The following is a 26,234-nucleotide window of genomic DNA, read 5'->3' as shown; positions in this document are numbered from 1 at the left end:
TTGCTCTTGCTGCGGGCGATTCCCTGATCCACCTCTACGCAGACGACACCATTCTATATACTTTCGGCCCGTCATTGGACACTGTGCTATCTAACCTCCAAACAAGCTTCAATGCCATACAACACTCCTTCCGTGGCCTCCGACTGCTCTTAAACGCCAGTAAAACCAAATGCATGCTTTTCAACCGATCGCTGCCTGCACCCGCATGCCCGCCTAGCATCACCACCCTGGATGGTTCCGACCTAGAATATGTGGACATCTATAAGTACCTAGGTGTCTGGCTAGACTGCAAACTCTCCTTCCAGACTCATATCAAACATCTCCAATCGAAAATCAAATCAAGAGTCGGCTTTCTATTCCGCAACAAAGCCTCCTTCACTCACGCCGCCAAGCTTACCCTAGTAAAACTGACTATCCTACCGATCCTCGACTTCGGCGATGTCATCTACAAAATGGCTTCCAACACTCTACTCAGCAAACTGGATGCAGTCTATCACAGTGCCATCCGTTTTGTCACTAAAGCACCTTATACCACCCACCACTGCGACTTGTATGCTCTAGTCGGCTGGCCCTCGCTACATATTCGTCGCCAGACCCACTGGCTCCAGGTCATCTACAAGTCCATGCTAGGTAAAGCTCCGCTCACTGGTCACGATGGCAACACCCATCCGTAGCACGCGCTCCAGCAGGTGTATCTCACTGATCATCCCTAAAGCCAACACCTCATTTGGCCGCCTTTCGTTCCAGTACTCTGCTGCCTGTGACTGGAACGAATTGCAAAAATCGCTGAAGTTGGAGACTTTTATCTCCCTCACCAACTTCAAACATCAGCTATCTGAGCAGCTAACCGATCGCTGCAGCTGTACATAGTCTATTGGTAAATAGCCCACCCATTTTCACCTACCTCATCCCCATACTGTTTTTATTTATTTACTTTTCTGCTTTTGCACACCAATATCTCTACCTGTACATGACCATCTGATCATTTATCACTCCAGTGTTAATCTGCAAAATTGTAATTATTCGCCTACCTCGCCTTTTGCACACATTGTATATAGACTCCCCCTTTGTTTTCTACTGTGTTATTGACTTGTTAATTGTTTACTCCATGTGTAACTCTGTGTTGTCTGCTCATACTGCTATGCTTTATCTTGGCCAGGTCGCAGTTGCAAATGAGAACTTGTTCTCAACTAGCCCACCTGGTTAAATAAAGGTGAAATAAAAATATAAATAAAAAAAAGGGAAAATCAAGTCTGAAAATAATAACTTCATAGGTATTTTTTAAACCTCAAATGCACGGCACATTTTACATTTCCTGCAACAGGATGATCAACTTAAGATCCTTCATCTGTACCGTATAATTTAACAATGACATGTACTTTGTTTGTGTGTAAATATAGGTTAAAAACAGCATATGAATACCATTTGAAATGACAATGATGATGATGGTTGTATAACGTCTAACTCACATAGAGATGCTATGGCGGTGTGAAACTCCAAACCTCCCCTTTGTATTTCAGCAGCATCCCTCTGTATCTGTTCCTCTGATCCACCGGGTATATTGTAGAGCACAGTAAAGCATCTGTGATACTGTTGTTGAAACATGCAGTGCCAGAGCCTCTGTTAGTCTCTATGGCCTCTGAGGGCAGCCCTTATCTTTTAACAACACGCATCTCATGCTCTCCTCTGGCATACAAATGAAAGACTCACTTAGGAGCTGTCTCTTTCCTCTCTCTGTCTCTCTCTCTCTGCTCTATTTGCTTTTTCCCGTCTGCTCTCTCTCTCTCTCTCTCTCTGTTCTCTTTGCCCTCTCTTTCTTTCTCTCTCTTCTCTTTCTCTCTCTCTTTCCTCTCTCTTCTGCTCCCTTTCTCTTTCTCGTCTGTCTGCTCCCCTCTCTCCATCCATCCCTTTCTGACATGCTAATCCTGTTTAAACTTGGAAATGTAGCCATATTGTATAAGTGCTGTGTGTGTGTGTCCTGATTTATCCCTCCAAACCATTTCATTCATACTGCTAGTTACTGAGCTGTGCTATCAGTGCTTTGCAAGAGGCGAAACAAAGGCATTACCTATCGCAGTCAAGTTTCTGATTGAAAAGTTGTTAGAATTTCCCAAAGGCTCATCTTTCTAAAGAAAAGTCTAGCTAACATAATAAAAGCAATTGAAAGATGGCGTCGACATACGTGGCAGCTCTGCTGCTAGCTCCTAAGCAACTTTGCTTATACTGTATTTTAGGCAGTGCCACTCCGACATTGCTTGTCCTAACATTTATATATGAATTAATTCCATTATTTTACTGTTAGATTTGTGTGCGTTGTTGTGAATTGTTAGATACTGCTGCACTGTTGGAGCTAGGAACACAACCATTTCGCTACACCCGCAATAACATCTGCTAAATATATGCGTGTGATCAATACAATTAGATTTGATTTGATTTGAAAATATGTTGTTAACCTGCAAACATGCTTAGTAAAAAAAAAAATGTTGTTAACCTGCAAACATAATTAGTAAAACAGTCATGTTCTGGGTTAAGTTCTCCCCTAACTCACTTAGAGTGGAGCTGGTAAGTTAAACGACAGTAACATGGCATTGTTAGGCTCTAATGTGGATTTAAAGTGGCACTGAACATCACACAGTAATAACACTGAAATTAGGAAAGGCAGCACCCTGATCAAGTCAACAGTGATGGGTCTGAGAGAGGAATTACATCTCCATTACATGGTAAGGGACAGTAGCCTTCAAATACATTTATGGTTGACAATCTATCGTTTGCTCTGAATGCTTCCATTTGACTTCCTCCATGGTTATGTTAAAGAGAAGATAATGGGTTTTTTTATCCTGTGGGGAAATCTTGTTTGCAGCACAGTGCATATACACTGAGTGTAAAAAACGTTAAGAACACCTTCCTAATATTGAGATGAGTTTTCCTTCAGAACAATTTGTTGAGGCATGGACTCTACAAGGTGTGGAAAGGGTTCCACAGGGATGCTGGCCCATGTTGATTCCAATGCATCCCACGGTTGTGTCAAGTTAACTGTATGTCCTTTGGTTGGTGGACAGTTCTTGATACACACGGGAAACTGTTGAGCATGAAAAACCCAGCAGCATTGCAGTTCTTGACACAAACCGGTGCACCTGGCACCTACTACCATGCCCAGTTCAAAGGCACTTCAATATTTTGTCTTGCCCATTCACCCTCTGAATGTTACACAATCCATGTCTCAAGGCTTAAAAATCTGTCTTTAACCTGTCTCCTCCCCTTCATCGACACTGATTGAAGTGGATTTAACAAGAGACCTCAATAAGGGATCATAACTTACCTGTAAGTCACCTGGTCAGTCTATGTCATAGAAAGAGCAGGTGTTTTTAATGTTTAATACACTCAGTGTATAAAAATACATCGTCAAGCGTAGACTTATACTGACAATAAACGCAGGTAGAAAGGGTGCTACGCGTGACAGATCAATGATTCATCTGTACACCATATACATCATAAAGATAAACACACTCAGTCAAGTACAATGTCACCTGTACCAGCCTGCTGGTTTTTAACATTCAGAAGCCACTGAGACAAAATATTGCCTGGCTCTATTCTTTTTGTGCCCTGGTGCCCTATAACGTTGCACGCGAGGTGTAGCTCAAACACCTGGTAAAGAGGCTGTCTGGGGTCCATCAGTACCTTGTGGGCCTTTGTGAGGGCTCTTTTGTAATGGTCTGCTTGATCCCCTGCACCTTCCTTGCAGAGCTAACTATGTTTTTGTTGTATATTTATCTGAGAGATGTGCTACGTTTTATGGAGAAGCCAGAGCGTGGCTTTGTAGTACAGCCTTCTGTTCTATAGAACGATATTGTCTCATTACACTCATAACCAGCTATTAGATTATAACCAAGGCCATGATACTATCAACTACATGGGGTCAGGACATATGATTAGTCTTGTAATGCTGAGAGGATGTCTTTAAAAATGGATCTATGCAACAGAGTAGAACATGAGAAATCACCAGCATTGACCTTATTATTGTGTCTGACAGAGAAAGTGATGATTCCACAATGTTATTCATTATGTGAATATACTCCAAATGCTAGTCATTAATTAAGCATGTTGCACAGTATTTGTTTTCTCAATGTTGTCACAGCTGACTAATCAAACAATATATGGACAATAACTTTTCTGTGTCGTTCATCATGCAGGCATATATTTCAGATACAAATAATAGTTGTATAGATTCGTGAACTGGATTAGTGAATCCAATTGCTGTGGAGATTTCCAACTGTTTTATTATTTATTGACAGCTTGAAAATGAGTTATATTTCTGGGTTGACTGTCTCCTCCGCTAGACCCCAAAAAATATATTTTCTCTCCTCCGATCTACGATCATCTCCCTCTGGCTTTTCATACTCAACTGAGCCTAATTTATTTGATAAGTGAGGCTCACTATGCATACTTGATCAGCCACAGATACATGGTTTTACTTTTTACTATTTTGCTGAGATTTTTCTACAATTTAATATTAATAGACGTGCCATCAGAAAGTATTCACACCCCATGGCTATTCCCACATTTTGTTGTGAGAGGAAGGAAAGGGAGGAAGGAGAGGAAGGAAACCGCTCAGGAATTTCACAATCAAGCCAACACAGTTACAGAGTTTAATGGTTGTGATAGGAGAAAACTGAGGATGGATCAACAACACAACATCGTATTTACACCACAATATTAACCTGATTGACAGAGTGTAAATAAGGAAGCCTGTATAGAATAAATATATTCCAAAACATGCATCCTGTTGGCAACAAGGTATTAAAGTAATACTGCAAAAATGTGGTAAAGCAATTCACTTTTTGTCCTGAGTACAAAGTGTTATGTTTGGGGCAAATGCAATACAACACATTACTGAGTACCACTCTCCATATTTTCAAGCATAGTGGTGGCAGCATCATGTTATAGGTATGCAGGTATGCAGAACAAATGAATATAATGGTAAACCCCAGGGAGTTATTTCAGAACAGGGCAGAATGAAGCATTCTGGGAACAGTGCTTCGACATTTGAAGAGTACGTCAGCTAGCAGGGCATTGTTGTCATTTTATAACAGGTGACAATCAGCAGAAATAAGGGAGTACTAACTAACTCTCATAGTAGTAGATGTGAGTTTCTCTTTCAAACAATCCCCTGGCCTTGTACACAGCAAATAGCTAACATTCGCCAAAGCAAACTAGCTACTGATAGGGCAACCCTAGTAACAGTACAGATGAAGATGAAAAATGATCAGGTGTACTGTACATCTTACTGTAGAAATTATTGTTGAAAACTAGTCTAGGTTGGAACTGTTGCTGTTAAAATACAATTGTAATTCTGAACTGGAATAAACTGATTGGAGCAAGATGCTTTTTGAGGCAAACACATTCACACAGTTCTGGGTTGTTCATCTACAGCAGGAAGCGGTCTCCTGCCTGACTGAGAAAGCAGATGATGTTCTGGTCCAGTTTGGCACCACATACCTATGCGAGTCAGGGTTCTCAACTCTGACATACTTTAAAAAAAAACAGGTATAGAAACAATTTGAAGGATGAGCACGACCTCAGTGTTGTACTGTCAAAAACAGAGCCCAGAATAGACTGCTGTATGTTTTCTGGTCTACATCAATCAGTTTATTCCAGTTCAAACTACAACATATGCATTGTATTTTAACAGCAACAGCTCCAACCTAGACTTTATTTCAACAATAATTGAAGTAAGATGTAAGATGTACAACAGCCCTGATCATTTTTCATATGTACTGTTACTTAGGGTTGCACTATCAAAAAGCCTGTGTGTGTTCTGTTATATATCTGTTTGACATGATCAATCCGTTTATTCCAGTTCAGAATTAAAATTATGTATTATATTGTAACAACAGCAGCTCCAACCTAGACAGATATGTAAGAGTGTTTTTAATGGGGGAAAATTACATTAATATATATTTATATGGATATTTAATTTCATTGTTATTTGTTTTTGTCTATATTGCATTTTTTTAGGCATAAGGGCAATGAAATGTACCAATATTTGTAATTTTTAAATTTTACCCCCTTTTTGTGGTATCCAATTGTTTGTAGTTACTATCTTGTCTCATCGCTACAACTCCCGTACGGGCTCGGGAGAGACGAAGGTCGAAAGCCATGTGTCCTCCGAAACACAACCCAACCAAGCCGCACTGCTTCTTAACACAGCGCGCATCCAACCCGGAAGCCAGCCGCACCAATGTGTCGGAGGAAACACCGTGCACCTGGCGACCTGGTTAGCGTGCACTGCGCCCGGCCCGCCACAGGAGTCGCTAGTACGCGATGAGACAAGGATATCCCTACAGGCCAAACACTCCCTAACCCGGACGACACTAGGCCAATTGTGCGTCGCCCCACGGACCTCCCGGTCGCAGCCGGCTGCGACAGAGCGCAAACCCAGAATCTCTGGTGGCACAGCTAGCACTGCGATGCAGTGCCCTAGACCACTGCGCCACCCGGGAGGCCCAAATGTAACAATATTTATGTATAGTTGCATATTTTCCTAAGCTGGGGTCCCAGGAAAACACAGAATTTCTCATTTGGGTCCCAGGCTGGAAAAGTTTACGAACCCCTGGCTTAGAGAAAGAGATTTTGTTTAACAAGTCATATTTTTTTCTGTCAAAAAGGTATGGAAGAAATGATTGACACCCCATGAGATTCTTATAAATAAAGTAGTCAAAAGTTGAATATTTGGTCCCATATTCCTAGCACCTGATGACTACATCAAGCGTGTGACTAGAAACGTTTTGGATGCATCTACAGTTCATTTTGATTGTGTTTCAGAGTATTTTGTGGTAAATAATGTATTGTGTAATTTTGTAGTCACTTTCATAATAAATAATAATATATATTTCTAAACACTTCTACATTGATTATAGATAATCCTGAATGAATTGTGAATAATGATGAGTTAGAAAGTTACAGAGGGTCAAAGATCATACATGCAAACCTCCCCTGCAAACCTCCCCTGTTATCGGTAATGGTGAGAGATTAGCATGTCTTGGGGTATGATCATTGGGGTACCCTCTTTGACTTTCTCACTCATACATTTATTCAATCATTTTGATCTCTACATTTTTGACTACATTTTTTTTCAGGTAAAAAAAATCTCTCTAAGCAATTGTATTAGTTTAAAATTATATACAGTAATTTCCATTTTTTTTTCATACAATATAGCTCAGTATTTTAATGAATTATACAAATTTAATAAAATGCAAATAAACAATAACTATTTGTCTCTCTGAAATGAAACCATCAAGTGACAGATTTTGTAAAAAAATCTGTCATTGAACAACCTCATGCCACGATTAGATAATGAAAAAAACAATATCTTTCATCATTTCTTTAAACAATAAAATATAATTGACAAACATTTCTAAAAATGGATATATAGCATTTTGGAATGAAACTCTTCAAATATGATTCATATGATATATTATATACAGTGCCAGACAAAAGTTTGGACACAGCTACTCATTCAAGGGTTTTTCTTTATTTGTACTATTTTACTATTTATGCCAAGAGTGTGCAAAGCTGTCATCAAGACAAAGGGTGGCTATAAAATATATTTAGATTTGTTTAACACTTTTTTGGTTACTACATGATTCCATATGTGTTATTTCATAGTTGTGTTGTCTTCACTATTATTCTACAATGTAGAAAATAGTAAAAAATAAAGAAAAACCCTTTTAATGAGTAGGCACTGTATGTCCAAACTTTTGACTGGTACTATAGGTATTTAGCATCTTGACGTGACATCCAAACATGGTATGGACCTTACAGTCCATAATACATAATCCACCAACAAAGCGGAATGACAGTTGAAAGTTGATGATCAGATTTACACACCATGATCTAACATGGTAATATTAATGTTGTTACTGTGGTGATTAGAAAACCAGAGGCCAGGGAACTCTATTTGTAACAGCGTGCCTCCCAATTGGAACCCTATATAGTGCACTACTTTGGAAGGAATAGGGCGCCACTTGGGATGCATACAGATTTACACAACCACAGCAGCCCAACTTTGATGAACTTTATTTTCCCCCGTCATACACAGTTAGTTCGTTAGCTTCCTCAGGATTAAAGATAAAAGAGTGGATCCAAATGGTGGCGTCTGGCAGAAGCATGTTTCTAATCAGGCATTAGAGGCCTTCATAATAACACGGAGATGAGTATGTTGTCTCTCTCTCACTGTAAGTCTCACAGTTTGTGCATGCAAATCACCCAGATGGAATTAGTGGTGGAGTGTTGGGGGTGAGGGGGATGAGGGATGTGTCACGAGGGGTCGACATCTTTGTGGAACATAATTCCCATTTATCCTAAATTAGGACGGGTGCGGCTCTGCGCCCCTTTGATGTTCCACTAGGCAGGGGGTTAGGGGACTGGGGGGGTGGGGGGTGGGAAAGAGGGGGAGGAGTGGGGAGGAGAGGGGATATTGCTGGAGCTCAGGCAGATGTTTCAAGCTCCTCTTCAGAGATGGTGATGAAATGGACTCGGGGCATGAGGAGATACATCTGGCTGTTGCACACGCACACACACACGCACACGCACACATGCACGCACATGCACGCACACACACAGTACCAGTCAAAATTAGTTTAACACTTTTTTTGGTTACTACATGATTCCATATGTGATACTTCATAGTTTTGATGTCTTCACTATTATTCTACAATGTAGAAAATAGTAAAAATAAAGAAAAGCCCTGGAATGAGTACCTGCGTCTAAACTTTTGACTGGTACTGTATGTGGCGCAATGGTACACGACCTATTCTTCTAATATACTCCCAATCGAGAAATAATGTGTGCATTTAAGATCAGTAAATATTTTCGAGGTCAGAGTAGTTGGAAGACAGTAGACATGTGTGAGATGGTGTCTTCAGATACATGACAGTTAACATGACAGTTAACGTATGCATAAAATAAACATTTACACATTGAAATCGTTAGATTTTCTGAATGCATTTTGGAGCATCTGTGCTGATCTTTAAGTGATTACAGCAGCATCCAATTGTCGCGGATGATCAGTTGGGGAACAAGTCACATTTAGGGAACAAACTATGTTATGACCGACTGACATGGATGGACTTAGTGACCTGGACTGACCAGTCCCATGGTAGAGCGCGGAAAAAAACGTTGTGGTGATGTTTCTACATGTTCTTTATGTATTTTATCCTCTCTTTCTATCTCCAGGAATATGATGATGGATACGGGACAGCTTACGATGACCAGGGTTATGACTCCTACGACAACAGTTACAGCAATCAAGGACAGAAGTAAGAGTCCATTTCCTGTTTCTCAGGTGTCCTTATCCTCATCCCTGTTTTAGCAAGACAATACTGTAGTGTCTATTATTGGTGTTTATTAGTTAAATAGGGGGGAAACGGATGCTTGAGTGGGCAAATCAAGTGGGCCCTATTAGGATTTTGTCTGAATCAAAAATACATGAAGGTTGTCCGAGATTGTTGGCAGGATGTTGCATCAATGCTTTACATCAGATTAGCATGTTAGCATGCTATTTCTCCATTAGCAGCATGTGAACAAGAGGTCTTCGTGAATCTACCCGAACCCGGTAACCCGAGGTCCGACCCGATCTGTGTGAAAATATGTGAAATACCAACCGGATCTGAAATTATATTTGAAGAGTTAATTCCTAAACAACAGAACCACACATTTCCATTTTATTATCTTACATTATTGTCAGGGGGTCCCATTTCCTCAAACCAAATGTGTCACTATCATTTTGTGACAAAACGACATATTCACTTCATGAATAGCAGCCACTGTGCACTTCACGTGAAATAAGCTTTAGGCCTACTTGTTATGGGAGAGGAGGAGGACGCAGTGGATAATGATAGCCTAGGCTGTATAAAGTGCAAGAAATATATAAACAGGGAAATCGTCTGTAATCGCCTCATTTATGCACATTGTGGATACAGGGGGGAAAAGGTTGCCCATAATATCAAGATCTGAGCTACTTCATTTAATTGTTTAATTTATTAAATGTACTTGTTCATTCAGGCTTTTTTTCATTTGTTAGGCTTGGCCTATTTAGTATGTTATTTAGCTATTTTATCATTATTTTTATATTTAAAATAACAGTTTGTTAATTAATGTTGAATGTGTGATATAACAAAGGTGACCCATTCATGCGCTAGTTTCCTGGCTTTCATTCAAAAAGAATTACTACTACTGCAGAGTTGCCAACACATTCTTCTGGTCGTCTTTAAAAAATAGCATTTTTGACCATTTCATCTGCTCATGCAGTGTATGAATGTGTGTTTGCATTAGACTGATAGCCATAGGCTTATCTGCAGAAAATGATGTAGCCGAATGTTGAAAGGCTGCCGATGTGTACATTGTGTAAGGCATGGATAAGAAATATCAGGACAACTTCACTCTTCACAGAGTGGCATGGATGACTTTTCCATCAAACCGACATCCAAACCAATCTCAGGCTGTGTAGGCTAATTCTGTAGGCTTTAATGAAATCTGCATTTAATTTAGAAAACAAAATATTAGGCTATTACAATTAGTTAGACCTGAGTTATAGAAATAGCCTACTAAAATGTGTCTAACACTGTCTAACACACAGCGCTCTCTGACTACTTAGCGTCCTAAAATCCTCTATGCTCAAAAACGTGGTCAACAGAAACAAAATTAACCTACACCTACAAATCCCAATTGTGACACGGGAATGCAAATGGGAGACTCCATCCTTTCCTAGTTTATTCAAAATGTATTTTTAATTCGAAGCTTGTTGGTCAAGCTTGCTATAGCCTACCTTTAGTCTAAATCAATGTTTATCAAAACAGTTAAGTAAGCTAGATTGTCATTTTTATTATTTTTTTATTTTTATTTGACCTTTACTTTACTAGACAAGTCAGTTAAGAACAAATTCTTATTTTCAATGACGGCCTAGGAACAATGGGTTAACTGCCTTGTTCAGGGGCAGAATGACAGATTTGTACCTTGTCAGCTTGGAGATTCAGTAAAATAATTTGTTACTCTCAGGCTGGCATGCGATGATCATCACAAAAACATCCTCCTACTCAAATATTTAGTCAACAGAAATAAGGAAAACATTTCTGAAAACCTCCTAATGTTCTCCATCTAACTATAGGGATGTAATTATGAAAATACTAAGCTGTAGACCACAGATAAATTATTTTAGATACAACGAAAATGCACGTTAAAGTTCAGCAGACAAGTATGTCGATAATGCTCCATTTTGGGCAATCAAGCAAAATCTTTTTTTCTTTCAGATCCATTGGGTCAGATACAGACCTGACCCAATTTGAATCCGATTCTCTCTCAAACCTAACATGTTTTTAGGTCGGATCCAAATTGGACGAAAAATAACAACAGTATATTTTTTTAACGTCTGGATCCTGTCAGGGTCGGGTAGGAATTTCACATATCCAATTCGGATCGGATCTCAATTTCGGGACCCGAGAAGACCTTTAATGTGAACCATGTCAGATTAGCATGTTAGCACGCTAATTATTCATTAGCCTGTGTAGCGAGAGTGAGACGTACAGGTGTGAATGGTGACAGTAGCTTGGTTAACAATCAGAAACATGAAATGGACTCGGGGCATGAGGAGACACACACACACACACACACACACACACACACACACTGCGTGGAGCAGTGGTGAATCCACTTTTCGAATCGTTTGAAAGACCGTAGAAATATCTATGTGTGGGGTGGTGTCTTCAGATCCATTACTGTTACCTTATGCATAAAATAAACATTTCTGCATGAAATAGTTAGATTTGTAAGGACAGACTAATACATAAATGTGTGTTGGAGCATCTGTGCTATCTTTAATTGATTACAGCAGCATCCAGCTGTCGGTAATGATCGGTTGGGGGAAAAGTCACATTTAGGGATCAGAAGAATTGCTTTTGACATACGTTCAAAAATGAACGGCGATACAACAATATTACATAGAAAAAAACTGGTTCATTAATATTTGAGTTCTGAAGGAGAAAGAGACAGTTCTGAATTATAAATAGATAAACATCCACTACGTCATGAGGAACTGAAATGGAATGACCTCTAATAGATTGAACTCTAATGGAACATACGGAGGGGCGATCAGAGAGGCCAGGCATGCACAGGGCATGTCTTAGTGCCAACATAGAAGACAGCGTTTGGGGGCTCAGAATGAAATTGAGGGCAAACAAACTACTGTATCTTCTCATTCTGATGTCCTGTCAAAAGCATTTTAACCATAATGCCATAGCTTGACTAATACTAGTGGATCCCTTGTGCTAATATTTTTTGAGCCTATTTTCCATGTCAGCCATTGTTGCCTCATGAAGCCTAAATGGCTGTTTGGTTGTTTGGCTCTAGACAACAGCAACAGAAGACCCTGCAGCTATATTGCTGTTTGGTGCCCTATAGCTCTGTGCAATAGAAACCATCGGTTGGAACCGGTTCAGGGAACAGAACCAACATTTTTTGAGGAACAGAATCAGAACCGTGAAAAAAAGTGATCTACACTGTTCCGGAACAGAACCGTTATTTTACTTTAAAAAAATGTTATTACATTATTTTACATACCGGGTATTTTTTTTCTCACTCCCACAAAAATGAAACAACGTGCTTATGCAAAGCCACTCAGAAACCTATTCCAGTGTCTGCCTGCCAGCTGAAAATCTTTGCCAGTGTGTGTGCATGTGTAGGCTAACTGCCCCTTCCCCTCCGAAGCTTAGGCTACCTACTGATGCTTCAAGCGTGATTCAGAAATTAAGAAGAGGTATTTTTTATTAGAGAAGAATGGATTACATTTTTCAATGCTAGTTAGATACTATAAATATCACTTTTCCCATTGGATTTATTAACTACTGTCACGCCCTGACCTTAGTTATCTGTTTTATTTATTATGTTGGTTAGGTCAGGGTGTGACGAGGGGGATATATGTGTTTTTGTCCTGTCTAGGGTTTTTGTATATTTATGGGTTTTTTTCCAGTCTAGGTGTTTTTATGTCTATGGTTGCCTAGATTGCTTCTCAATCAGAGGCAGCTGTTTATCGTTGTCTCTGATTGGGGACCATATTTAGGTAGCCATATGCCTGGGATAGTTTGTGGGTTATTGTCTATGTATAGTTGCTTGTTTCAGCTCGCGTGTTATACAGCGTCACGTTCGTGTTGGTTAGTTTGTTTAAGTGTTCTTCCTTTAATAAAGAGGAATCACGCTGCGCCTTGGTCTCCTCGTTACAACGAACATGACAACTACAAAAAGATAAAACGGATTTTTATTTTAGTTCTGGTGACGCTCTGCACACACAAGCTTGTTAGCTAGTTAGCTAGCTCTGGTGCAACGTTAAGCCAACCCTCTGAAGTTCAAAGACATTAAAATCGCCTCTTCTCCGTACGAATAATTCTGTGGGCCTAATTAAGATAATAAGATGCCCAGTGCTTCAATGTCAAGCCTTCTCCTTCTCCCTCTCTCGATCTCTCCCAACCGGAATCATTTCTGTCATATCTCGCACCCTACACTTGCCTGTCCAATACATGTAAACATCCATAGCCTGCTCCATAGCAAGCTGTTATATCTGATTGGTGACATAATCTAATGTTTCGCTAAATGTACAAAAAAACGAATTTAAAGAGGAACAGAAAGGAACAATATAAACCGTTTTTTTGGGGGTTGAAACGGTTCAGAACTTTATTTTGCTGGTCGTAACAGTGGAAGGGAAAAAAACAAATATTGGTTCTGTTCAGAACGAAACGCTTGGGAAATAATTTAGGTTCCCACCCCTGATAGAAAAAGAAGACCCTACAACTAAATGTACAGAATTGATTTTCTCATATCAAGGGAGCGATCGTGATTACTTTCACCATGTCACTTAAGGTCAAAGGACACTCTTTTATCGGTCCTGCATCTGGGATGCGTCCCAATTGGCACCATATTCCACATATAGCGCACTACTTTTGACTCTCTCTGGTCAAAAGTAGCACACTAAATTTAGAATTGGGCACCATTTGGGACGCATCCCTACTGCTGTCACACCATCTTCCCACCTCTCCTCTATTCTGTATTTTCTGCGTGCATGGGCAGTTTCAAAGAGGGCCTGATTGTTGCTGCACTTAAGATGTCAAAAATTGCATTAGAGGCAGCTATGTGTGGGGGGGGGGGGGGGAGAAAAAATAACATATTAGACTGTCCCCTGCTTTGTGAGGAGGCATGGTTGATGTTTTCTTTTGTGTCGGTGTCAGGATATATGTCGCCCAGGCCAGGCGGCATCCATCTCTCACACACTCTCTGTTAGGGCCAAAGTATCTGCTTCTCTCTCTCCCCCTTTCTCTCTCTCACCCCTCTATGCAGTTCCTCAGAGACTGAGGGGTACATATTAAAGCCTGCCTGCCTCTTAGAACCCTGGTGTCTATTTGCAGCCATTTGTTTTAAAAGGAGCCTGGTGAATAATCACAGAGGCTTAAGGCAGAAGGAAAAATGGAGTCCGTCATGTAGAGGCTGGGTGGATTATGTGTGTGTGTATGTTCTGCCCAGAGGCCTGATGCTAGACTCAAAGAGATTCTGAGATCTATTCTCTGGCTAGAGATAGTCGTGAGTCCCAAATGGCACCATATTCCTTTTATAGTGCACTACTTTTGACCAGGGTCCATAGGGCTCTTGTCAAAAGTAGTGCATTACAAAAGTAGTACACTATATGGAATAGGGTGCCGTTTTAGATGCACCCATGGGCTGACTAATGGGCCTCCATACTTTACATCATCTTCCTCCTGAGGCACACTATTCTGTTTATTTACATATTTTTGTTGACTTATTTCTTTATACGTCTCAGAACTGGCTCGAAAGTATTTATTTTTATTTTGAGCTTTGATTGTTTATCATGTACACGATACAAGCAAAGATCTCTTGCAATTTCTTAGAACACTGCAACCAGTCTGCTCTATATACACTCAGGATGACTATTTACTCTCAGTAGGTATTTATGAATATGTACAGTACAGTAGCCTCCTTGCTTTCTGAACACACTAGTCATCTTTTTAGTTCCTCATAAACCAATGCATTATTCTTTTTCATTAAAACTAAACCCTATTTCATAGGACAGTTGATTATTAAGAGATATTGTTAACCAGACGAGACCCTTTGATTTCTTCTTTCATCTGTAGAGTAAAAGCATCATAGACGCTAGCAGCCCTTAACAATGCATGGGGATGATACCCTGTAGCATAGCGCAAAGACATCAAGGTACTGTATACACGGAGTACACCAAACATTAAGAACACCTTCCTAATATTGAGATGCACCCCCTCCCCCGTTTGTCCCCAGAACTGGCACAATTGTGGAAAAACCAACTGTAGCAGCGTTGCAGTTCTTGACAGAAACCGGTGCGCCTGGCACCTACCCCGTTCAAAGGCACCTAAATATTTTGTCTTGCCCATTCACCCTCTGAATGGCACACATACACAATCCCTGTCTCAACTGTCTGAAGGCTTAAAAATACTTCTTTAACCTGACTCCTCCCCTTCATCTACACTGATTGAAGTGGATTTAACAAGTGACATCAATAAGGGATCATAGCTTTCACCTGGATTCACCTGGTCAGTCTATGTCATGGAAAGAGCAGGTGCTCCTAATGTTTTGTACAGTCCGTGTATGTACATATGCATATTTTAATATACTATAACATAGTTATCCTACTACATCTAACAGCAGGCAATTAAATTGAAAGGACATCTGAACATGAACCATTTTCGCACAGACTTGTTTTCTAAAGCATTCATTTCCCACACTACAGAGCCAGTGTGTACAGTTCAACCAACATTGCAGTGCATAGTGCATACGGTACAGCAAATTTCCTTTTTAAGGTCATACAATTTAGATCTGTTGATGAACAAAAGGTGCAGCCCTGTTTTAGCCCGGAGCCCAAACTCAGCCTGAGCAGGTCAGAGCGGTAGCAGGGCTGGAGCAGGGAAGGGCCCAGGGGAGTGTTAGACTGGATCCATGGACAAGATGTCTCCCTAACAATGTCTCACAGAGCCTGAGGAGCTCACAGCACAGCCACCATGTTAGATCCCTGGCTGGGTGGCAGGAAGGCGGGCAGGCAGGACTTCACTAGCTGCAGGATAACAAGCAGAGATTTTTACGACCATTGGTTTCTCCAATGTCTCCAGTATGATATCAGCCCTATGCCTGGTGGGAAACTGGGCAGCCATTCTGGAGAGTTTGTTTTGGGAATTTGTGACATGTACAGTATGTCTATTATACAGTAGAGATGATTGAGATGGACATATTAATTCTACTAAATACAAGACATGCAACCTGTTTTCAAATCATTATTGCTGATAATAGCCTAAAAAGAAAATTTCAATCATATTTAGTCAACATGAATGTAGTAGATTCACGTTCAAAGGAAAAAATGAACAGTTCGCAACCTTGAAACATGAGACTGTTAGCGGTTCTTCTCAACTTGGAGACATTTGCATATTTCAGAAGACAGGGAAAGCCTTCGGGAACATTTTGGAACGCCAGATCAGCATGACATCCATGGCAGCTTCAGGTTCAGCACAAGAGCAGTCAATCTGTATGAGCGCCATCATAGTCTCTTTCTACAGTATTTAATACACTAACCCAAATCAAATCATCAAATCAAGCTTTATTTATGCAGCACATTTCAGACATGGAATGGAACGCAATAATACAAAACTATGAAAATAAAAACTGAAATATTTACTGCACAACAAACATAAGATAGAAAATAAAATAATGACAAAATGGAATGACTTAAAATCACCCTAAGGAAAAGCAAAGCTTAAAAATATGCGTTTTAAGACCACTTTTAAATATGTCCACACTTTTGGCCCTCCCTCAGGTTCCCTGGCAGGCTATTCCAAAGGCTGATGGCATAATAACTAAAGGCTGTCTCTCCATGCCTCTTGGTCCTAGGCTTTGGGATAGTTAAAAGGCCAGGGCCAGAGGTCCTGAGGAACCTACTGTGTACATAACTTAAAAGCATGTCTGATATGGGTGCACAATCGTTGATCGACCCAACACAACCTAATTATTAAAACACTGGCAAAGGGCTAAGTCTGTGGAGAGTTAACTGAAGGTAGGTAGGTAGGTAGGTAGGTGGGTGGGTATTATTAAGCAGGTGGAAGGTCAGATAAATAGAGAGACTGGAGGAGAATCACTTTCACTGATAGGAAGTGATCTCCCTGTAGGTAAATGAGGAGAATCACTTTCATTGTGTTAGTGATAGGAGGTGATCTCCCTGTATGTAAATGAGGAGAATCACTTTCATTGTGTTAGTGATAGGAGGTGATCTCCCTGTATGTAAATGAGGAGAATGACAGGTGCTGCTCTGTATTGCGACTGCTGGACGCTGGGTGAGGTCATCCAGAGGATGGACACTCACACAGGTCGGTTTGGATCAGAGTGTTATTTCATTCCTGACACCTATAAGACTACAGGGGCCTCTCGCATCTTCCCTTTCCCGTCCCTTTCGCCTGAATACCGGCCCTGGGCCGTTAGGCTGCTCCCAGAGGGCCGTGGTTACAGGGAGGAGGGCCGCGGTTACAGGGGTAGCTGTGACAGTGTTTTAAAGGGCAGACACATCCCCTAGGAACAGCTGTAAAACTCAATTCAAGAGACAAGCGTGGAGGTAAGAGGTAGCACAGAGCACAGGGGACTTGTAGAGATAGCAGCAAAGGGGAGAGCCATGCTGAGGTAAGAGAGTACAGAGGAGAGAACAGTAATGGATGTCTGAATGGCAAGTCTTGGTGGGTCGTCCACCAACAGTATGCGAACAGAAGTACCAATGTAGACCACTAAAGGTGTGGATCAGTTGTTTTTTATTTTTATTTCACCATTATTTAACCAGGTAGGCCAGTTACACATGGGATAAACAAACGTGCAGTCAATAACACAACAGAAAAATCTATATACACTGTGTGCAAATGTAGTAAGATTAGTGAGGTAAGGCAATAAATAGGCCGTAGTGGCGAGTGTTGAGGAGTGTAGAATCACCAGCAGCAAGAACGACATCATTGATGTATACAGAGAAAAGAGCCGGCCTGAGAATTGAATGCTGTGGCACCCCCATAGACACAGCCAGAGGTCCGGACAATAGGCCCTCCGATTTGACACACTGAACTCTATCTGAGAAGTAGTTGGTAAAATAGGCACGGCAGTCATTTGTGAAACCAAGGCTATTGAGTCTTCCGTTAAGAATGCAGTGATTAACAGAGTCGAAAGCCTTGGCCAGGTCGATGAAGACCGTTTCACAGTACTGTCTTTTATTGATGGCGGTTATGATATCGTTTAGGACCTTGAGCGTGGCTGAGGTGCACCAATGACCAGCTCGGAAACCAAATTGCATAGCGGAGAAGGTACGGTGGGATCCAAAATGGTTGGTGATCTGTTTGTTAACTTGGCTTTCGAAGACTTTAGAAAGGCAGAGCAGGATGGATATAGGTGTGTAACAGTTTGGGTCTAGAGTGTCTCACCCTTTGAAGAGAGGGATGACTGCAGCAGATTTCCAATCTTTAGGGATCTCAGACAATACGAAAGAGAGGTTGAACAGGCTAGTAATACGCGTTGCAACATTTGCGGCGGATAATTTTAGAAAGAGAGGGTACAGATTGTCTAGCCCAGCTGAATTGTAGGGGTCCAGACTTTGCAGCTCTTTCAGAACATAAACTTTCTGGATTTGGGTGAAGGAGAAACGGGGAGGGGGTCTTGGGAAAGTTGCTGTGGGGGGATACAGAGCTGTTGGTTGGGGTAGGGGTAGCCAGCTGGAATGCATGGCCGGCCGTTGAAAAATGCTCATTGAAATTCTTGATTATCGTAGATTTATCGGTGGTGACAGTGTTTCCTAGCCTTAGTGCAGTGGGCAGCTGGGAGGAGGTGCTCTTATTCTCCATTGACTTCACAGTGTCTCAAAACTTTTTGGAATTAATGCTGCAGAATGCAAATTTCTGTTTGAAAAAGCTAGCCTTTGGTTTCCTAACTGACTCTGTATATTGGTTCCTGACTTCCATGAATTGTTGCATATCGCGGGGGCTATTCGATCCTAATGCAGTATGCCACAGGACATTTTTGTGCTGGTCAAGGGCAGTCAAGTCAGGATTGAACCAGGGGCTATATCTGTTCTTTGTTCTACATTTCTGAATGAGGTATGCTTATTTAAGATGGTGAGGAAGCACTTTTAAAGAATAACCGGGCATCCTCTACTGACGTGTTGAGGTCAATATCCTTCTAGGATACCCGGGCCAGGTCGATTAGAAAGGCCTGCTCACTGAAGTATTTTAGGGAGCGTTTGACAGTGATGAGGGGTGGTCTTTTGACCGCGGACCCATTACGGACGCAGGCAATGAGGCAGTGATCGCTGAGATCCTGGTTGAAGACAGCAGAGGTGTATTTGGAGGGCAAGTTGGCTATGATGATATCTATGAGGACGCCCATGTTTACGGATTTAGGGTTGTACCTAGTGGGTTCCTTGATAATTTGTGTGAGATTGAGGGCATCTAGCTTAGATTGTAGGACGGCCGGGGTGTTAAGCATATCCCAGTTTAGGTCACTTAACAGTACGAACTCTGAAGATAGATGGGGGCAATCAATTCACATATGGTGTCCAGGACACAGCTGGTGCCTGAGGGGGGTCTATAACAAGCGGCAACAGTGAGAGACTTATTTCTGGAAAGGTTGATTATTAAAAGTAGAAGCTCAAACGTTTTGGGCACAGACCTGGATAGTGAAACAGAACTCTGCAGGCTATCTCTGCAGTAGATTGCAACTCCACCCCCTACGGCAGTTCTGTCTTGACAGAAAATGTTGTAGCTGGGGATGGAAATTTCAGATGTATTTTTTTTCATATATATTTAACATTTTTATTGAACGAGAGAATCCGCTGCAGCCCAATGAGCTGTAACTGCTCAGGGAGTATGAACACAAACACACACATATTCACACACACATACTGTATACACACACATACACACTGAAACAATTTAGTGGTGTGACAAAACATTTCGGAAAACCCATAACAACCGACCAGAGCAAGGCAGAAAGCATTGACACACACTGAGAAACACAACTCATATTCCCAGGGTTGGGAAGTGATTACATGTCATCAGTTACATGTAATCTGATTACAAAGAACTGTTACTGTAATCAGTTATGTTACCAGCAAAAATATTGTAATCAGATTACAGATACAATACCTTCGGAACGCACTCAGACCCCTTGACTTTTCCCACATCCCGCCACGGAACAGCCCCACTCCAAAATGGACCAAACAAACAAAAAATCCTCAGAAAAATACACACAATACCCCATAATGACAAAGCAAAAACAGGTCTTCAGACATCCCCGCAAATGTATTAAAATTAAAAAACAGAAATAACTTATTTACATAAGTATTCAGACACTTTGCTATGAGACTCGAAATTGAGCTCAGGTGCATCCTGTTACCATTGATCATCCTTGAGATTTTTCTACAACATGATTTGAGTCCACCTGTGGTAAATTCAATTGATTGGATATGATTTTGAAAGGCACACACCTATCTATATAAGGTCCCACATATGACAGTGCATGTCAGAGCAAAAACCAAGCCATGAGGTCGAAGGAATTGTCCATAGAGCTCTGAGAAAGGATTGTGTCGAGGTACAGATCTGGGGAAGGGTACCAAAAAAATTCTGCAGCATTGAAGATCCCCAAGAACATGGTGGCCTCCATCATTCTTAAATGGAAGAAGTTTGGAACCACCAAGACTCTTCTTAGAGTTGGTCGCCCGGCCAAACTGAGCGATCAGGGGAGAAGGGCCTTGGTCAGGGAGGTGACCAAGAACCCAATGGTCACACTGACAGAGCTTTAGAGTTCCTCTGTGGAGATGGGAGAACCTTCCAGAAGGACAACTATTTCTGCAACACTCCACCAGACCTTTATGGTGGAGTGGCCAGACGGAAAAGGCACATGACAGCCGAGCCCGGACTTGAACCCGATTGAACATCTCTGGAGAGACCTGAAAATAGTTGTGTTCCAACGATCCCCATCCAACTTCACAGTGCTTGAGAGGATCTGCAGAGAAGAATGGGAGAAATTCCCCAAATGAGAGCTAAGACAACAACGGGTAAATGGCGATGAATGGGCAGAGAGGATCTGTTAGGCACACACAGTACCTGAGTTCGAGGTACAGTGTTAATGAACAGTCCAGCAGGCATCAGCTGTGTAGCCGAGTGATCATAGCCCCCAATGAGCAGCAATAGGTGAGTCAGAGAGCCGTTCGGTAGTCGCTACTACGCTAGGCAAGCGGGAGACACAGAGGTCAGAAAGCTAGCAGGCCGGGGATAGCAGATGGGTCTTCGGCGACATCGCAACAGAATTGCCTGTTGAAACTAGATCGGACGATTACGTCGGCAGACCAGTCATGATGGATCGGCGGGGCTCCGTGTCGACAATAAAGGGGTCCAGGCCAATTGGCAAAAGAGGTATTGTAGCCCAAGAATTAGCTGGTATACTCCATCGGCTGGCTGGGAGATGGGCTTAGCTTGAGGCAAGCTCAAGGTTTGCTTCGGGACAGAGGCGTTAGCCAACAATAGCCACTAGGTTGCAGCTAGCTAGCTGCAATGATCCAGTGTAATGGTCCAGAGCTTGCGGTGATGTGGTAGAGAAAGGCAGTCTGATATGCTCTGAGTTGATATCACGCTGTGCAGACTGGCAGGAAATTATCTGAGCTTAAGCTGGCTGGTGACCGAGCTAACGGTGAAGACTGTTAGCATTGCCTAACAATGACTCGTAGCTAGTAACTAGTTTGCTGGCAAGCTCGCGATGGAGGTTCCAGTTATAAGGTATAAAAAATAGCAGATCCGTACCACATTGGTTGAGGCGGGTTGCATGAAAGTATATTTAGTTCGTAGATGGAATGTGAGATTAAAATATAGACGAAAAAAATGAAAAACAGACTATTTACAAACCATTAACACGGGACATCGCCATCTTGGATATAGTTGTGTAAAGTACCTGAGTGGTGCAGCGGTCTAAGGCACTGCATCTCAGTGCAACAGGCAACACTACAGTCCCTGGTTCGAATTCAGGCTGAATCACATCCGGCTGTGATTGGGACTCCAATAGCGCGGCGCACAATTGGCCCAGCATCGTCTGTGTTTGGACGGGGTAGGCCGCCATTGTAAATAAGAATTTGTTCTTAACTGACTTGCCCAGTTAAATAGTGGGTAAAGAAATCAAGTAGTTATACTATTACAAGTTCTCGGCATGATTAGGCCTAGGAAATATGTGACATGTTGGTATTTTCCCAAGTATTTCAGGCTTGGCACACATTTGCAGTACATTAGTTCAACAGAGTAAATTAGTTCAGCAGAATTGTATTGATTTCTATCTAAGAACCAGAGGTCATGCAGTTCTCAGATGGGTACTTCGTATAATTACTTTACCTGCATATTTTATCATTTCAATATAGTTCTAATTTAGTTCTCAGCAGTATGTAATGTTTTGTTTTTGGCAAGCAACTTCTGTCTTTGGCCCTAATTTGCTTCAACACTAGAGATATTTTAGTTTTGTCAGGCTAATTTGCTTCAACGCTAGAGATATTTTAGTCTTGTCAGGCTAATTTGCTTCGATGCTAGAGATATTTTAGTTTTGTCAGGCTAATTTGCTTCAACGCTAGAGATATTTTAGTCTTGTCAGGCTAATTTGCTTCGATGCTAGAGATATTTTAGTCTTGTCAGGCTAATTTGCTTCAACACTAGAGATATTTTAGTTTTGTCAGGCTAATTTGCTTCGATGCTAGAGATATTTTAGTCTTGTCAGGCTAATTTGCTTCGATGCTAGAGATATTTTAGTCTTGTCAGGCTAATTTGCTTCAACACTAGAGATATTTTAGTTTTGTCAGGCTAATTTGCTTCAACACTAGAGATATTTTAGTCTTGTCAGGCTAATTTGCTTCAACACTAGAGATATTTTAGTTTTGTCAGGCTAATTTGCTTCAACACTAGAGATATTTTAGTTTTGTCAGGCTAATTTGCTTCGATGCTAGAGATATTTTAGTCTTGTCAGGCTAATTTGCTTCGATGCTAGAGATATTTTAGTCTTGTCAGGCTAATTTGCTTCAACACTAGAGATATTTTAGTTTTGTCAGGCTAATTTGCTTCAGTGCTAGAGATATTTTAGTCTTGTCAGGCTAATTTGCTTCAACACTAGAGATATTTTAGTTTTGTCAGGCTAATTTGCTTCAACACTAGAGATATTTTAGTTTTGTCAGGCTAATTTGCTTCAGTGCTAGAGATATTTTAGTCTTGTCAGGCTAATTTGCTTCAACACTAGAGATATTTTAGTCTTGTCAGGCTAATTTGCTTCAGTGCTAGAGATATTTTAGTTTTGTCAGGCTAATTTGCTTCAACACTAGAGATATTTTAGTCTTGTAAGGCCAAACAAGTGTTTTGTTTTGTTGCTGCCTCAGGTGCTGTCTTGGAGAGATTCCAGACGCTCTCGGGATGATACCAGTTTATTGCACAGCCGAGAACATGATGAAGAACTGAGGGTGAATCCCAAATGGAAACCTATTCTCTATATAATGCACTTATTTTGACCAGAGCCCTATGCACCCTAGTCAAAAGTAATACACTATTGGGTGCCATAGGGTGTCATATAGCATGCCATTTGGGATGCGACCTCAGTCTACATGCTTGGGCTATATTAACATTGCAGTCACCTCCCCATCCGTTCACCAAGACAATCTGAACCTGAGGTGACTTTAAATGCAGTAGGCCTGACTGCTGAACATTGATTGACCATCGATAAGTTGATTACCATGGGGGGGTCAAATTCAGACAAAGCAGATGATTATAGTCACACATTATGTAAATCCATGACGTTTACCATTCAGTCCGTCTTTGTAACAGCGCAGCAAGGGTCCAACAGTGCAGATTGCCTTCGCAATCAGCTGCTGAGACAAGCAATCAACAGCATTTTCCTGAGGGAGTTTTCAATTTCAATTACACCCACCTCTTTTTGGATAATATACAGGACACATTCTCCCAAGTCCAGTTCCTTTTGTGTTATATTTGATCTATTTTTGTCTTTTTTGGTCATTTTGCTGTATTTTCCAGAGCCTTAATCCATGAAATACAAAATACATACTGTACCCACTCTAAAATGTGTCAATATTTTTATTTATATAACTAGGCAAGTCAGTTAAGAACAAATTCTTCTTTACAATGACGGCCAACCAGGGAACAGTGGGTTAATTGCCTAATTCAGGGGAAGAACAACAGATTTATACCTTGTCAACTCGGGGATTTAATCCAGCAACCTTCCGGGTATTGGCCGAATGCTCTAACCACTAGGCTACCTGCCACCCCAACAGGAATTAAGTTATCTTGCTATCAAAATGCCCCTTATATTTGCATGAAATGTATGAGGAAACCCTGTTGAATATGCTGTTGAATGGTCTTCCTCTTGCTTTGGAAAACCTATGAAATATTTAGTGTCTTCTCTCCTCTGGATATGACTGCTGATTATAGATTGTTCTTCTCAGTACCTCTGGATCCTCTCTAAATGTCCTAGCATATCTCTGCAGGTTTATCACAGAGCAACAGAAGAGTAATGGCTGTGTAAGAAAGCAAAGTCCACCAGGGACGTGTACTACATCATTCAGATGTAACACCACCATATGTTTAGTGGCGGCGCAAACGGCAAAATCACTCCTTAAGATCAGCCATTTATAGACATATCTGTAAAACTGAGAGCCAGGCAGTAGGTATACTTGTGGACGAGCAGGTCTGGAGTCAGAGTCCCTCATTCCTGATCACGAGACAGGGTTAGCTAATGGGCGCTATGGGTGTTCATTTATCAAGGTCAAGGCCAGCCAGCACTTTAAGACAGATTGCTCTGGGTTTCTCCTTGCTCTGCTCTATCATTAGCTGTTAAGGAATGTTTACAGAGTTTGCTTGTGATTAAAACAACAACAAAAAATGAATTCAGTTGGGTACGTCGGGATTGTTTCAGTCCCTGACTCGTTCCCAGCATCGTGTTTACTCCATTAGTGACTATTTATAAAGTGTTGATGGATGGTTTCTAATACGTGTGATTTAGCAATCACTTTTATCCAAAGCAAATTACAGTCATGCGCACATACATTTCATGTATGGGTAGTCCCAGGAATTGAAACCACTATGCTACCGTTCTACCAACTGAGCTACAAAGGGCCACTATAAAAGTGCTATGAGGCATTTGACTGTGCCATTTGGGATGCAGCCTGTATTTTACTTGAAGGGCATATGGGCAGTTAGTTTCACCTGGATCGTTGCCCTTCAGGACATACCTGAGGCCTGAGGACTCACTGACCAGACCAGGGTAATAGAGGAGAAAAGGTGTGAGGATATTGACAAAATGTCATCCCAGAAATTAGAAGTGCCTAACAGCTTTGGGAGTCCTCCTCTCGTCGCTTTAAAGGGGGAAAGCTTTAACTTGGCAGCTCTCTGAGGACCTAACTGCCGTTATTGGTCCTCGTAGGCTTTAGCTTTACACCAACAGGAAGGATGAGACGCCTGTTTAGCCCCTCAGCTTCCCAGGGCGTTTTAGCAGAACGGTTTGTAGTTGAGTGTGTATTCAGAGGGGTTCCGCTCAGGGAAGAATACACCCCAGTGTTGAGACATGGTGTGAAATCAAATTACCACAAACCCTGTCAGGTGTTTCACAGTGTACAAGACACGGAAAGAGAGAACATGCATTCATTTGTTGCATCTCTTTCTCTCTCTTGCTCTCTCTCTCCTTCTCCCTCTCCTTTTCTCTCTCTCTGTTACTCTCTCTATATATATTTATCACACTCACTCTCTCTCTCGCTCTCTTTCTCCCTCTATCTCTCTCTCTCACACTCTCTCTCTTTCTCTGGTTTTCTCTCTAAAGCCATGATGAGTGGTGTCAGGTATATATTAGCAGCTGGACACCAGTGAAAGTCTCACAGTGGTACCTCTGCTGTGAGGGTTGATTGGAAAACATCACACTCTGAATAACAACGTCTGGCTTCTCTTTGTGGACACAGAGCATAAATAATCACTCACATCTTAGCAGGGATCCAGTTTGGATAAGAGGAAAAAGGCTGCCTTTGTTTCTGCTGTTATTGTTCACTGGTTGAGTCATGAGCTGTGTGAGCAATGCAATCTTCATGCCAAGTCAATGATCTCCCCGGGGAAGAA

General features: G+C 41.4%; 1 protein-coding gene and 1 long non-coding RNA gene across 3 annotated transcripts in view; one reads left to right on the top strand and one right to left on the bottom strand.

Annotated features, from left to right (window-relative positions):
- The window catches only part of LOC149970246 (uncharacterized), a 246,874-nt gene that overhangs the window by 137,257 nt on the left and 83,383 nt on the right, over positions 1-26,234 (bottom strand). The window lies entirely within an intron of this gene.
- LOC110489416 (KH domain-containing, RNA-binding, signal transduction-associated protein 3) overlaps positions 1-26,234 on the top strand; it is a 153,247-nt gene that overhangs the window by 120,937 nt on the left and 6,076 nt on the right. For both annotated transcript variants that reach the window (XM_036971446.2, XM_036971447.2), the window contains exon 7: positions 9,235-9,317. In XM_036971446.2, coding sequence (XP_036827341.1) covers positions 9,235-9,317 — 83 coding nt within the window. The remainder of the gene's footprint in view (positions 1-9,234; positions 9,318-26,234) is intronic.

This window comes from Oncorhynchus mykiss, chromosome 30 (assembly GCF_057628025.1).
Source record: "Oncorhynchus mykiss isolate SJ-2025 chromosome 30, ASM5762802v1, whole genome shotgun sequence".
NCBI classification, from domain to species: domain Eukaryota; kingdom Metazoa; phylum Chordata; class Actinopteri; order Salmoniformes; family Salmonidae; genus Oncorhynchus; species Oncorhynchus mykiss.
Note: the sequence above shows the minus strand (reverse complement) of the source record. Positions and strands in the feature narration are given on the sequence as shown.